Source organism: Chiloscyllium plagiosum, chromosome 38 (genome assembly GCF_004010195.1).
Source record: "Chiloscyllium plagiosum isolate BGI_BamShark_2017 chromosome 38, ASM401019v2, whole genome shotgun sequence".
NCBI classification, from domain to species: Eukaryota; Metazoa; Chordata; class Chondrichthyes; order Orectolobiformes; family Hemiscylliidae; genus Chiloscyllium; species Chiloscyllium plagiosum.
Genome location: NC_057747.1, coordinates 16033570 through 16048406, shown reverse-complemented (window position 1 = coordinate 16048406; position 14837 = coordinate 16033570). Strand labels below are relative to the sequence as shown.

General features: G+C 41.3%; 1 protein-coding gene across 36 annotated transcripts in view; it reads left to right on the top strand.

The window, feature by feature from the left end:
- Positions 1-14837, top strand: part of kcnma1a (potassium large conductance calcium-activated channel, subfamily M, alpha member 1a) — an 847042-nt gene that overhangs the window by 787952 nt on the left and 44253 nt on the right. For 19 of the 36 annotated variants that reach the window (XM_043678944.1, XM_043678947.1, XM_043678946.1 and 16 more), the window contains 3 exons: positions 5550-5633; positions 6258-6388; positions 14112-14306. In XM_043678944.1, coding sequence (XP_043534879.1) covers positions 5550-5633; positions 6258-6388; positions 14112-14306 — 410 coding nt within the window. The remainder of the gene's footprint in view (positions 1-5549; positions 5634-6257; positions 6389-14111; positions 14307-14837) is intronic. The other 17 variants (XM_043678953.1, XM_043678974.1, XM_043678971.1 and 14 more) reach the window with 1 other exon arrangement.

Below are 14837 nucleotides of genomic sequence, written 5' to 3'. Positions count from 1 at the left end.
AGGTAGATAATTAGCCACAGTTCATGAGGGACTGTAGGCATATGTATCAGAGAGGAACAGTTGGCTACATAGTTTGGGGGGGCATCACATCAAGGATGGAGCAGGAGTGAAGACAGGTCCCAGGTCTACCTCAGTTTGAATGTGAATTAAGCCTGTGCTGTTGGCATTATTTTGAACTATGCTGTCCAGTTTATATGGAGGTCAAAGATGGACCGGGTCCGAAGGGACTCGCTGTACAAAGATCTGGGCAACGGGCGAAAAAATACACCCAATGCCACCCTCACCCTGATGGCCACCTTTGTGTGTGGCTGCATCAACTGTGCGTGGATCCCCGGTACGCAAACACCAAGTGAAACTACGTACTGAGGTTCTACCTGTCCCCGGTGTTGCGAAGGATAGCCCTGGCCTCGCTGCCGCGGAACGCTCCGAGTAGTTGGACCGTTCCGTATCACCTGTCCTTCATGGAGAAGTTTATGAAGAAAAACACCTTTGACCACAAGTCCATCAGGGAGTGGTCAGCACGTAGTGTCCTTGAGACCCTTCGGGAAAAGGTGAGGGCAGATCCTATCGAGCGGTTCCCTGAGCAGACTGTCAAAGCCATTTGGCAGAATGCCTCATTGCCAGAACTTTCCAACAAGCACCAAGACATGGCTTGGCTGGTGGTGAGAAGGGCTCTGCCTGTGAGATCCTTTATGCACGCCCGAACTCTCAGCCACACTGCACACTGCCCTCGAAGCGGCTGCGGAGGGGAGGAGACTGTCACACACCTCCTTCTGGAATGTGCCTACGCAGAAAAAGTCTGGAGAGGAATGCAGTGGTGTTTGTCGAGGTTCGTCCCGAGCAGCGCCGTGATGCTGTTCCCCGGGACGCACACTGAGACGAACATCAACTGTGCCTGGAGGATCATCAACTCGGTGAAGGACGCTCTCTGGGCGGTCCGAAACCTGTTGATCTTCCAGCTGAAGGAGTTGACCCCGACTGAGTGTTGCAGACTGGCACATTCCAAGGTCCAAAACTACGTGTTGAGGGACGCGCTGAAGCTTGGGGCAGCTGCCGCCAATGCACGGTGGGGAAAGACCACCGTGTAACATCTGCCTGCCTAAAGAAGAACAGGAGGCCCACGCAGTCATTTGGGCTCTGCTGACGCCTCAGCTAAAAATCTAATCGTACAGACCTATAAATAGGAATGATTACTCTGTTTTCGGTATGCAAACAAAAGGGGTGTATTTTTTCCCCCGTTGCCCAGATATTTGTACAGCGAGTCCCTTCGGACCCGGTCCATCTTTGACCTCCATATAAACTGGACAGCATAGTTCAAAATAATGCCAACAGCACAGGCTTAATTCCTATTCAAACTGAGGTAGACCTGGGACCTGTCTTCACTCCTGCTCCATCCTTGATGTGGTGCCCCCCCCAAACTATATGTATGGCATATCCATTTGCACAGATCATCAAAGTATTTTATGAATAAAGTATATTTTTGAAATATAAAAAAATGCTGTACCACCTGGCCAATTGAATTAGCCAGTCCCGCCCAGCCTTTTGAATACTCGAACTGAATGGTGCAATCTTTCACAAAATTTTTTAAAACCGAATGAAGCTCCTGATTTCACTTTTTTTTTCATATTCAAACCCACTTGATATCCAATTCAAGTGCAGAATTGTGAGATGCCCATCAAACCTTCAAAACCGATGTAGCAAGGCCTAGACTATGTCTTGGTTTGGGCCGACAAATGGCAAGTAACATTCGTGCTGTGCAATTGCCTGACAATGACCGTCTCCAATAAGAGGGAATTTAACCATTACCCCTTGACATTCAATGGCAATACCCATTGCTGAATCCCCCCACTACTGACCCCTTGAGGTTACCAATGATCAAAAACTGAACTGGGCTAGCTATATAAATGGCTACAACAGCAAGACAAAGGAATCCTGCAATAAATAACTCACCTTCTGGATTTTCCAAAGTTTGTTCACTATTTATAAGGCAAAAGTCAAGAAAGTGATGGAATACTCCCCACTTGCATAAATAAATGCAGCTTCAATAATATTTATGAAGCTTGACACCATCCAAGACAAAGTAGCCTGCTTGATTAGCACCACATCCAAATATATTCACTCTCTCTGTCACCAACATTCAGTAGCACCTGGTGAACCATCTATAAGACGCACGGCTGAAATTTACCAAAACTTCTTAGACAACAGCTTCCAAACCTACGACTACTATCATCTCGGACAGGGGCCTCGGGTACATGGGAAGACTACCATCAGCAAGTTCCTCTCAAATCCACTCACTATTCTGACTTGGAAGTATATTGTTGTTCCTTCAGTTTCACTGGCTCAAAATCCTGGATTCTTTCCCTAACAACATTGTAGCTACATGTACACCAAATGGACTGCAGTGGTTCAAGAAGGCATCTCACCATCATTTTCCCATAGAGATGGGCAATAAACATTGGTCTAGACAATGAGGTCCACATCTGCTGAATGAATATAAAATCCCAAAAACAATCTCTTCTATTTTAATTCTATTTTACAAATTGTTTATTCTCTTCAAGCATCATTTCCCAAACTTTAAGTGTAATAGACTTCAAGGTGCTTCAGTTGCATTTATTGCATTCTTCTTTCACTTTTCAGCTTTTATTCCTAAAATTGAAACTTAAATACCAAAAAGATGTGAACCATGAGTTAACTATTTTCAAAGTGATTTGATTTGCATTGCCCTGTTTTCACTTGTGGCCTTAATCCACAAGATAACAACTAAACCCCAGCATTCATTGGTTTGGAACCATTCTATTTTGCATTAATGTTTCTTCAGTTTCACTAAAGGAAGTCCAAGGCAAACAAACTGAAACATAGATTTGCTGGAATTGTTAAGTTCCTTTCCTTCACAGTGTGGTAAACATATGTAGTAGCAAGTTAAAATCGGATTCAATTTAGCTTTGTCTAACGAAATATTAAAATAATTAGTTCACAATGCTCTCTGGCTTCTGTGAGCCATTTTAATCAATTTTAACATGATAATTCCTTTGCATCCTGTCCTACAGTCTTGATCCAGAACTCATTTTCTTTACAGTCAACTGTGGTTTTATAGCCTTTTGACTTCCAGCGTAACAGAGACAGACTGGTTAATCTTCAGGCTCCGGGGAAAACAACTTCTGACGAGCATGTTAACCTCCTTCCATCTGATTTTAGATTCATGTGCCAGCCTGGAGTTGACTTGCCATTTGCCAAGACATTTCAATGAACTAATCAGTGAATCTCCGTTTCTATAATGTCTTATTAATCAAAACTTGGATCGTATGTATATGTTAGAATTAACAGTGTCCCTTTTTATAATACAGATATTTTCATGTTCACCCTCTCACAGACTAGCTGCAGCAAAGAAAACATGTCCATTTCAATCTTTATCAATGTGAACTTTCCCCTTATGCTTTTCTTTCCAGTTGATTTATTGCTCCTTGTATCTACAATCCAGATCATTGTAATGTATTGATGACCTGACCACGTGTCTAATGTGGGTATATTACATGACACATGTAGCATACAGTACCCTTTTTTCTGGCGTACTAACATCATAATGCTGTGTAAGCCTAGTAGTTTTGCCACAATTCTAAAACTTCTGTGTGTGTGTTCTCTGTAATTGTAAATGTCGAAACAACTTGATACAAAATCTATTCACTCTTTGCTTCAGTACTTGCACATTCATCTCTGCCTTACATGATAGAGATGGTGTCTCAGTTCCTGTCACCTTGCAAAAATTGCAGTGATATTAAATGACATCAAATTGCTGTTGTCACACTTCGGTGAGCTACAAAAGGTTTCTCACCTGGTTTGCTAACACTAGAATGGAAGCTAGTTTTTCATTTCGATCACTGCTGCGTTTGGGTGCTTTATGAATGCACTGTCTCGTGCACATATAAAAGCAATAAAGGCCACAGAGCAACTTTTCTCCCACAGCTGCCAACTGGACATTTGACAAAATATTTTCAAGTCAGAGTAATGAGAGTGCATGTTCACTCAAGATCCTTGACTATGTTCACTGATTTAATATTTTATCCCTACTGAAGGAGTTCTGAAGAAAGAAACCTGTTGAGTGTGAAGAGAAAGTGGTGTTTTGAATTTTCTAATGGGTATCGACATAACCATTGAATTAAAAGTGCTATCATATCTAAATCATACACATACATATGATGTAACCTGTCAATTATTATTTTGTTTTGGCTTACAATTAGAAAATTGCACTGTACCTTCCATTCTGTTGTACTCAAATAATTAAGTCCCATCTCAATTGTTGGAGAGGTTTTCCAAAATGCTTGTTTCAGGAAGAACTTCACTGTCTCATCAGAGATCCATTCAGCTGGTTGCTGCCACAGGCATTAATGCATTTCAAGTTGGCATTCTATTCCTTCCCGAATTCTAGCTAGGACGCACCTGATGTGAGAAAATAAAATTCATTACTGGTCAGGCATATGAGCCAAGTACGACTTTGTCGAGACAAGAAGTCTCCTTTAGTAAACAGAGATGAATGTCCTTGGTTGTGCATTTTTCCTTGTGATGAGGCCACCATTACTTAATCATTCCCCAACATGAGCCCTTGGCTGTCATCATTGTGTGGACAATAAATAGCACACTGCCACCTAAAATATTCTCTCTATGTGAATACATGCTTGGTATTTTTCTCAAGTTCCCATAAACTGACACACACAATCTGTATTCTCAGTAGCAAAGCAAGTCACTGAGCACCTGACTATTAAATATTGTGCATTTTGGCAGGGGTTGTTTATACATGTGTGATGTGTGATTTCTGCTGACAGAAACTAACTGACAATGGTAATTTTCATAATAACGACTTCTTTGAAGTTTTTCTTTCAAGGACAACAAGCACTTTCTTTAAAAGTGCTGTATCTCCTGATCTGAGGTGTGTGTAGGGGATAACGGGAAAATTCATCCAGGTGGTTCTACTACCTACTGCACAAAGGTCTCGTACCACATTCCTGTCTGTAGCATCTGATTTCAGCTGAGAAAACTAAGAAGGGAAATTGTCAGCCAGTATTCCTGTTCCTGTTCATTCTCCAGTACTCTTCCTTGGAATTTTCAAGGCTTTATATTGACATAAACCATGTCAAATTTGGCTGTGATATCCTCTATATGAGCAACCAGCTGTACCCACTGGCCTCAAAATGAAGTCCCATGTGGATGAAGCCTGGGAAGATGGACAATGCCATTGATTTGTGATTCAGTACCTTCAAGGAAGGACTGGAGAAAATTGGAAGGATTTGTCAAAAATAAACCTTTCCTCATGGCTATCAAATATATATGGTGGTTCTTAAAGAGTTCAAACAAAAACTTTTACTGCCTCTTCTAATGTATAGTCAATCCTGTTGTCTTTGATATCTACTTAATGAAAAGCTTCAAAACTGTTTCTTGTGATGGTAAATATTTAATGAACTTGGTTCTCTATTTCGGTGCTCTTTAAAATTATTACCTGTATGTTTCTTTTTGTGCCTTTGTGCTCTCCTGTTTACCAATTTCTCATTCATTATTAGTTAAACCTGGCAAATTGCTCCCTTTGGTTTCATTCAGTCAGGAAAAAAACATTGGAGCCAACATACCAATGATAACTGAGTTGGGTAAGCAGCCCTTTCTCCTTTGTCCACAGTTTCACTTCACTCATCACTTCTTCTTTTCATTTGGCTGAGAGAGATTTCTCCAGTATTAGTGCCTTTCTTTTGCTGGCTATGATTGAGGTTGGCTGCCTTAGTTGTGTCCTTCTAATTTATTTTTAATGATTATTATTTTCACAGAATATCTCTTGCTCTTTGACCTCACTGTTCTGTCCTTGCAGCTGTTTCCATAGTATTTTGCTTGCAGTTCATTTCTGCAGCTTCAGCCTATTCATCAGCCTCTGTCATGTTGATTGACAGTTCTTTCCACAGCTCTCGCAGAAAGTCTGAGTAGAGGGGGAAAAAATCAAAACAAGACTTCAGATCAAACCTTCTTTCAAACTGTTTATTTTTGCTAGATTTACTCTGAAGACAGAGTTCAGGGATTGTAAAAGAAATAATAACTTCTACTTGCTTGCTATGCTTTGCACTTTGCGATGAAATATGTAATGCGTTAGAGCAAAATCTTAATAGATGACAATTTCTAGTTTCTTAAAGCTAATGCTGACTGTTCAATAACTTCCATTATGCCTTATGATCCATTCAGTGTGTTTGCTAATAACTTGTTGCCTTGCTTTTTGATCCTTCCAGTGAATGACTCGAATGTTCAATTCTTGGACCAAGATGATGATGATGACCCAGATACTGAGTTGTATTTGACACAGCCATTCGCGTGCGGGACAGCATTCGCTGTCAGTGTGTTAGACTCCCTAATGAGTGCGGTAAGTAAAAGCAAGCTGATGTGCTTTTCTTCTTCATGTCCAGTCTTTTCTCTCTATTGCTTGCAGTTGAATTCACAAGCTCATCTGATGTGGAGTTTTTAAAAATAGACCCTTCGCTGTAAATCACTCATTGACAGATCCATTGGTCGTTTAAAACCCAAAGCTTAGCAGGGATTGGTCAAGCCTTTGGGCGTTTGAAGATCTCACATGCTGTGTGTTTTAATAAGTCTGCTGCTACAATTCAAGGTGGCCAAAGTAAACTGCAAATAGCAACATTAGAATTGTACATGAAACAAAGGCATCCCTTCAATTAAGAAGCAAATTTTTAAAGAGCTGGTCCTTCTCATTCAGATTACAGTAGCAGTGATGTTGACCGTATGGGTGCAGTGTGATATTACAGGTAGTAGTCTGAGTTAATTACCTGGTCAAAGTGTTGAGGGATCAGCAGTGCAAGTTGTGCAGCTGGCTCCACACTGTTCTTTGGCCAGAAAAGCTGAAGCACTTGAGCTCTGCTTGCAGGCATTCAAACACCAGTTAAATTTTAATGGTAACTAAGAGCCGACGGGATAGTTGTTTGCTTTAAAAGGTGGAAATAAAGTTTTTTTTTTTAAGAAGTTCCCCAGCAGTCAGTCCAACCATTAGGGATGTGCTTAGAATTCCCTTCATACTAACTGCAATTATAGTGCAGCTGCTGGGATGCTGAAGCAGTGGGAAAGCACACTACCTCAAGGCCCACTCACACTGCTGGTCTCAGTCCAATTTGGACAACTTTGTACCAGTGTTGAAGTTTGCAGTTCACGTCAGCTTGAAGCCAAAGCTTCTTCACAATTGATGCAAATTGTAGAGTGTAACTGGCCTGTTGGTTTAACACAATTTGTAGTAAAAGTATTGAAGTGTAAAGTTTTATGGTGATGTTGAACTGTGAAAAATACGCTGCAGGATTGATCCTTTGAGGCCCTTGATTGTAACAAAACCTATGGTTTTAAGGGCTCCTCTTGTTTTCTCAAAATAAAACACTAAGTCGAGAAAGCTGGGTTTACTTTGAAAACGATCAAAAGCTTTCAAAGCATCTCTTCAAAATAATAAGAGTGAACAACAGTTAAGTCAACCGGTGATTCTTACTGAATGGATTTCAGAAATAATGGAACTCGGTTAGCTAAGTGCTCCAATGCAGCTGAAATGTAATGGTTGGAAGAGTCACCTTTGACAGCTATCCTCTCAATTTGTCAGGACAAGGCCTGAGTTTACTGAACATTAAATATTTCATTCAGCAGCCATTTCAGGCTATTCCAGCAAACACAGGATGCTCTTCAAGAGTAACAACCTGCATTTATATAGTGCCTTTAAAAATATCTCCAGTATTTTCAGAAAAATGTAATACTCAATTACATACAGAGCTATCAAGGCAGCTAAACAAAAACTTGAAGAAAGAGGTAGCTCTTAAAGAACAGCTTGAGAGGAGAGAGAGGGAATTAGAGGGATAGAAGTCAATGAGCAATTTGAAGAGGTGAATATAAAGTAAGCATAGTATGCAATACTAAAGAAAATCTTTGTTAAGATTCTCCATCAATGATCCGTTGACTGAATTAGACTGTTCACAGTCTTGGCAAAATACTTGCCTCTGTGTTGAGTTTCCAGCTCTGTATTTGCACCATCACCAAAGCATTTCCCCTCTGTCACTGCCTGAACCCAAATGCTAAAGAAACCTCTGAAGTACTATTGCCATCCACTTCTGACTGGCCAACCACGTTCTACCCTCCATAAACTGCACAGCATCCAAAGCTTTCCTACTTATTCAGTGCCCTATTAACCCATTGTTCTTAGACTCAGTCTACATTCACTCCTGATTATAAATGTCTCCATCTTGAAAGTACTTATCTCTGTTTTCAGATCCCTCCAAAGCCTTGTCTCTCCCTATCTCTGTAATCTCCCCTATGCCCACAACCTGTGTTCCTCTAATTCTAGCCCTGAGTCATATTGGTGTACCATTGATGGCCAAGGCCACAAGCTGTAGGGTTGCCTTCCTAAACCTTAGGTCAAAGGTGCTATGTAAATGCTGTTAATGTTGCTTAATTAACAATAGGATGGGGAAGTGTGTAGTGAGTGAAATCATGAGTTAGCATGAGTCAAGCAAGAGAAGGGGAAGGTTGGGATCATAATTATGAACAGTAAAGAACTAGCTATAGTGGTTGGGATCTTCCTTCACTCTTCAGTATGTGACGCAGCTTCAGATCAAGGATGTTTGGAACTTTCCACTAAGTAGAACACACATGATTTCATTTCCATTTAACATGGATGTAAATGCAGCTGACAATTAGTGAAGTATAGCCCCATCGTTTTGGCATTAGAGCAATCTCTAGTATATATAGAGTATGAGCACAGGCGCTGCAAATTCCTGTGAAGTTTAAAGCAAAATGCAGGGAGATTGTTAATTTATGAACTTGAGTATGAAGTATTGAGCTGTGTTTTTTTGGAAAAACTGCTGCATTATTTCGGATGCCTTTTCTGTGACTGTTGAGAGTCCGTCTCTGCAAGAAATATGATACAACAACAACAAAAATAGAGAATTCATAAATCCAGGGCTGGCACCAGATGCAAATTTAAGTTGAATCCAAGTTGCACTAATAGGCGAAAGTTTATAAATGAATCTGTCAGATTGATCAGACAATCTGACTTGCAGCAGTATCAGCCAAGTGAAGTTTCTGTCAACACACTTTTCACATATACTGCCATCAAATGGAGCTGTATTGTGCACATTAGATGATTTAACAAGGTCACTGCAGCACTGAGCTGCCCAAATAAGAATCCCTGAAAGCTGTGTGGGCTCATGGGTAGGACATTGGCATAATATACTTCTTGTTGGCTGGTGTGGTCCAAAAACTGCCAGCAACGCGGAGGTATTTCTGGGTGTTGAAACACTATGCTGATTTGATGTCTCAATTTGGGCTCTTGCTTGGTTTTGAAAAACAGTTAGAACAAAACATCATTCAAGCAACATTTCACATTGAACAAAGGTGTTGATGATTAGCAGACAACTCTCATCTATCATCCCGGCTGACAGCATTGTCAAATCGCAGATAGCTGCTACATGTTAATGCTGAGCTTGCTTCACTAAGAGCTGTGGGTCTATAATTCACTTACAATCACATACAATCCCTGGAGCTGCTCATTGTTTCTACTGGCTGAGTAGCAGGCACTGAATTTCCCGCTGCATGTTTCCAAAGTAAATCAGTTCTTTTTTGCCCCTCTAATAGTAGAAATTTCTGCTGCATTTCAATTGGTCCAACTTTCCCATCTGTGGAGGTTCCTATTGATTGTAGATCATTCCATATGATTTCAAGCTTGTATTGGTAGGGGCTATTAAAGATGGCTGTATAACCCAATTAGATATTTTCCATGGGATCTATATTGTTTGTGGCTTCCCCCACTCTTCAAAGTGAAGCAGAGAACTGTTTTGCAGTTGTACATTTTTCATGTTTTTTTTATGTTTGTTGCTAGCAGTCTACATATAAGGTAATGTTCTGTAGACAGCTGGCATTGTGACAGAGGCACAACCAGCTGTTACCAGCCATCTCTCTTCTCTGCCAACAGCTGTGGTTGTCTTCCTCTTTATGATTAGATTCCCCACAGTGTGGAAATAGGCCCTTCGGCCCAACCAGTCCACACCGACTCTCCGAAGAGTAACCCACCCAGACCCATTTCTCCTCTGACTAATGCACCTAACATTATGGGCAATTTAGCATGGCCAGTTCACCTGACTTGCACATTTTTGTGACTGTTGGAGGAAACCAGAGCACCCGGAGGAAACCCATGCAGACACGGGGAGAATGTGCAAACTCCACATCGTCGCCCGAGGCTGGAATTGAACCTGGGACCCTGGTGCTGTGAGCCACCGTGCCGCCCTCTTGTTGGTGAAACAGTCCTGTGGTATAAATGCCTCATGCATTGCGAAAGACTAAATGTCAGGTTATTGAGCTCGGCCACTTGTCCCAAAGATTCGGTCCTTAAGATTCACTGAGAGTGACAACTGCAAAAAGTTGAATTTATTTCTAACCGTACTGTTGGTGCTAGGAGATTTGATTCCTTGACACTTTTCAATGTTGTACAGACACAAAGAAGTCAATATTGTGGAGCTGGGAGGAAATGGAAAAGGCAATGAATCAGTGTTAAAAAAGCCAAGTCGGCAATGAAGTCCTACAGAATGTAATGCCTGGGTGACGTTGAAAGTGATTGAGTGGAACCATGTGTGACACAAGCCAGATTATCTGCATATCTCGGCAGCTGGGAAGGAGGCTTTGACTGGATGAGTTTCTTCAAATCACAGAATCTCTGCAGTGTGGAAATAGGCCATTTGGCCCATCGAGTCTGCACCGACCCTCTCGAAAGTATCCCACCTAGACCCCGTTGCCAACCCCGTAACCTCGCATAGAGTTTTTATAGAGGCTAACCCACCTAGCCTGCATAGGTGGGACATTTCAGACAATTTGGCATGGCCAATCCACCTATCCTGCACATCTTTGGCCTGTGGCAGGAAACCAGAGCACCCAGAAGAAACCCACGCAGATGCCAGGAGAACTCCCACAGACTGTCATCTGAAGGTGGAATCAAACCCGGTTCCCGAGAGCTGTGAGGTAGTAATGCTAACCACTGAGGCACCATGCCACCCCAAATGGCATTGGGGAGGGAGACAGGAGATTTCTTTTTATATAATACAGCAATCAGGGCAGGTTGATCTCAGGGAAATCTCCAAGGCTTGAGGGTGTGGAAGGATTGGTGCTGGGAAGGCTCTTTTCAAGGTCCTGAAGGGACCACAAAAATTTCAATGACAGGCAATTTACCTATACCTTTTGTCACACATCTGATCCTCCTGCCATGTGTCAGAACCTCCACTCAGGCATAGGCATTAAATTTATATCATCATATAATGACACTTGAATTGGTCCCAACTCGTTTTGGTAGTATTGGCAGCCAGGGTCTGAATCAGCAGCATTAATATTGTGATGGTTGAGAACTTGCCACTTTTGATAGTAGTTTTCAGTTGTTAGGTTTTTCAACTCTTTCTTACCTCTTTCTTAAGGATGGAATTGGGAATAGAAACAGGCTTTGATTAGCGCAAATGGGTCTGTGAATATAGAAGCTGGATACAGGGGAGGATACCAACAGACAAGTGCATTTTTGCTCGACAATAAAGCCAAAGTGTTTATTTGTTTCGTAACTTCTGCGTTCCTTTATTAGCTCCAGTTGTTTCTGAGAAATCTTTACTGAAAAATGTGATTAGCAAAATCCCTCCACTTTCTGAACGCCTTTTGGTTTACAATGTTGTGAAGTGTGTGAATGAAGCTGGGATCAATGTTCTACAGGTACTGTCTCTCCTTACAAGAGATGGCAGTGTTATCACATTTGGTGACATTTCTGTTGCAAGGGTAGATAGTCTATTTCTCAGTCAATCACAGAGTCAAAAACTGGTGCTGAAAGACTTGACAACACTGTGATTGACAGGATGTGATTTGCTTGTGGTAATAAAAAGGACAGATTTTACTGTCATGGTTTCCTTTTCAAAAATGAGCAATACTGCGATATCTTCAAAATTAATACAATTGGTTTTTTCCCAAAATGGAAAGTTTTCTAATAATGCAGGATTTGGGCTTTTCTATTTCGAGCAGTTCACAGGGTAGGTAGTTTTTAGTATCAAGGTTTAAACTGGGTGGAGGACTAACAATGTATTCCTGAGGCACTGCTACCCACCACCAGCTTTGCTAAGCAGAAAGGGCCAGCTTGAGGTTCCAAATGCATGGCCTGATGATTCCATTTATGCTGCAACTTCACTTTAACTGCAGCAAGCTGAGATACTGACACATCATCAAATATTGTGACTCTATCTCATAATCCACAGTGCTTTAGAGGCTCCATCCCACCTCAAGCCCTAACGCTAGTTTTGGGCCAGGAGTTGTTTCCTTAGGTCTGCAGGTGATTGCAAACCTTCCACCAGGTTTTCCATTCGCACCTGCTGTCTGTAATTTTTTTTCCTACTGGTGAATCCCCAGAGTTAAAATGACCTTGACCTACAGTGAACTGTCTGCTAGGGTTGTTTTCTGTCATATGGCAATCCATGCTTCCCACCCATGACAGTTATTCCCCAAGTTAATGTCAAGGCTCATGTGGTTTTGCTGTGTTGAGACAACCTCAGTTAGAAAGCTGGTCTGAAGCAGAGCTCAATGAATTTTAACGTGGCCAACATGCATGTGCGTGCTTGCTCACCAAACATCACACTTTGGTTCCACATGTACAAAACAACATTTGCTTAAAGATAAAAAAGCAAGTAATTTCATCTTGCTTCTTTGCATTTGTCACAGTTCTTACCCTGAATAGTAATTATAGTCTGACCTTTTTAGTTGACAGCAATTGGGCCTTGTACTTTCACATGGCACATCTTTAATTTAGCAGCAGAATAATTAGAGGTATGAAAGATCAAACAGGCAAGCAGATTTTAAAGGATTGCATTTTAATTCTCAAGGCTGCTACCTAATGAATCAGGACAATTGTTTGAACTCTGCCGCTTACCCCTTGTGTGCCTCTTAATAAGGAAGGGAATTGTGGGGGTCTTTCACCCAGTATATCTACTTTAGTATGGTCAATTCTTGCTGGGAAGTCTGTATTCTTAGACCTATAGTTAAGATAGGATCGGAGTAAGCTAAGAGGCTACCAATGGGGGAAATATCTCACTAAGGTTCCCTTTAAACAAATATTTAAAAAGGTTTCACTTGAACAAAACAACTGAGGGTTGCTGGTGCCTATGGAACTGTGCCCCATGTCCTTGTATGGTTTTGGAAATCCATTCAATTTTGTGAGAAAGCCAGAGCATTTTGTAATGAGGATGTTATACAATATTAAATATGGCCCATGGAGGCTTATAAAAGGGACAGTGCCTCCTTTACTAAAACAATCATCTTTAATGAAGCTTAAATTTATTATATTGACATTAAGTAAATATTTCTAAGACTGATTGTTTACCTGACAGGATGGAATGGTTATAGATGCTGGCAGGCTGTCATCTTGAAGTAGCTGTGCACCTAATAAATTGTGCTTGCCAGCGCACTTGAGTGTTTTAAACAAGACCACCTGGGACTTTACCCTCATCATCCATTTATTTAAAAAATAATCAAAATGTTTAATTGATACATCCTTAAGTCTGATTTCTGTCAGCTCATGTCGTAAAGCTGCAAGATGTGATAGCAGGAGAGGACTGCGAGAGTATACATGTGGTAATGTGCAGCGACATTCTCAGCATAAAGGCTGTTCCCAGCTGAATCAGTGATGAGGAAAAAAGGCACTCTAGCTCGTACAGGCTGTAAACCTGTCCAGAGTCTTCTACTTTTGTATCTTTCTCAGCCTCATATTGGTTGTGAAGTTAACACTGAGAGAGGGAGACTTTGCATCGCCACTAACAGCAATTATAGAGGGAATTAATCATTACAATTTCTGTCTAGAAGAAAACTGACCTGAATTTGTGTGTGGAAGAAAAGATATATAGTGAAAGGACCTAATGGGACATACAACTAAAACAGAGTAATTGGAGTCTGCTGTCTTTTCACTTCCCAGATAAAATATGTGAAGTGACAGCACGTTAGTTTTAACTGCACAAAGTCCTTGGAAAGCGTAATTTGAATTTCTTTGGTGATGACTTTAATAGCGTTCGCTTAAAGAGTTTGTTTTATCTCCACAGACATACTTCAATGACAATATCCTGACTCTGATACGGACATTAGTAACAGGGGGAGCCACGCCAGAGCTGGAATCAATGCTGGCTGAAGAAAATGCCTTGAGAGGTGGCTACAGCACACCACAAACACTAGCAAACAGAGACAGGTGTCGCGTCGCACAGTTGGCTCTGTATGATGGCCCCTTTGCAGACCTTGGGGTAAGGTGAATCTGTTATTTTGCTCAGTTTGCCACTCTGTTCCAAAAAAAAGTATCTAGCACTCTTACTCTGCACAGGTACTTCTGTATATTTCAGTGTAAGCTGGAGCGCAACATGAGGGGAACAGGATTATAAAACTGATAAGGTTAAATGAAATATGAAGTTTGTGTGGAACCATCTGCACTCACACAGACCTGTTGGTTGAATGGTCTGTGCTTATGTAAATTCTGTGTAATTTAACCCATTATAATTAGCAATTTCGAATTTGTTGTGAATGGATTTGTAATATGATGCTTACTGCATTGATCCATCAGTCCTTAAATATGCTCAGTCATGGAACTTAGTAATGCAACTGTTTATTTGGGAAGGGGCAAATAGAGTTATGGCCAGACAGTTCACCCAGTGAGAGAGAGAAAACTAACAAACTGATCTCTCTGTGCTATGCCCATGAATGCCACAAGGAGCAATCAAGGGCTGAGGAGATCAGACAGCATGTGGCCACCACCCTCTCGGTCAGAGAATGGAGTCACA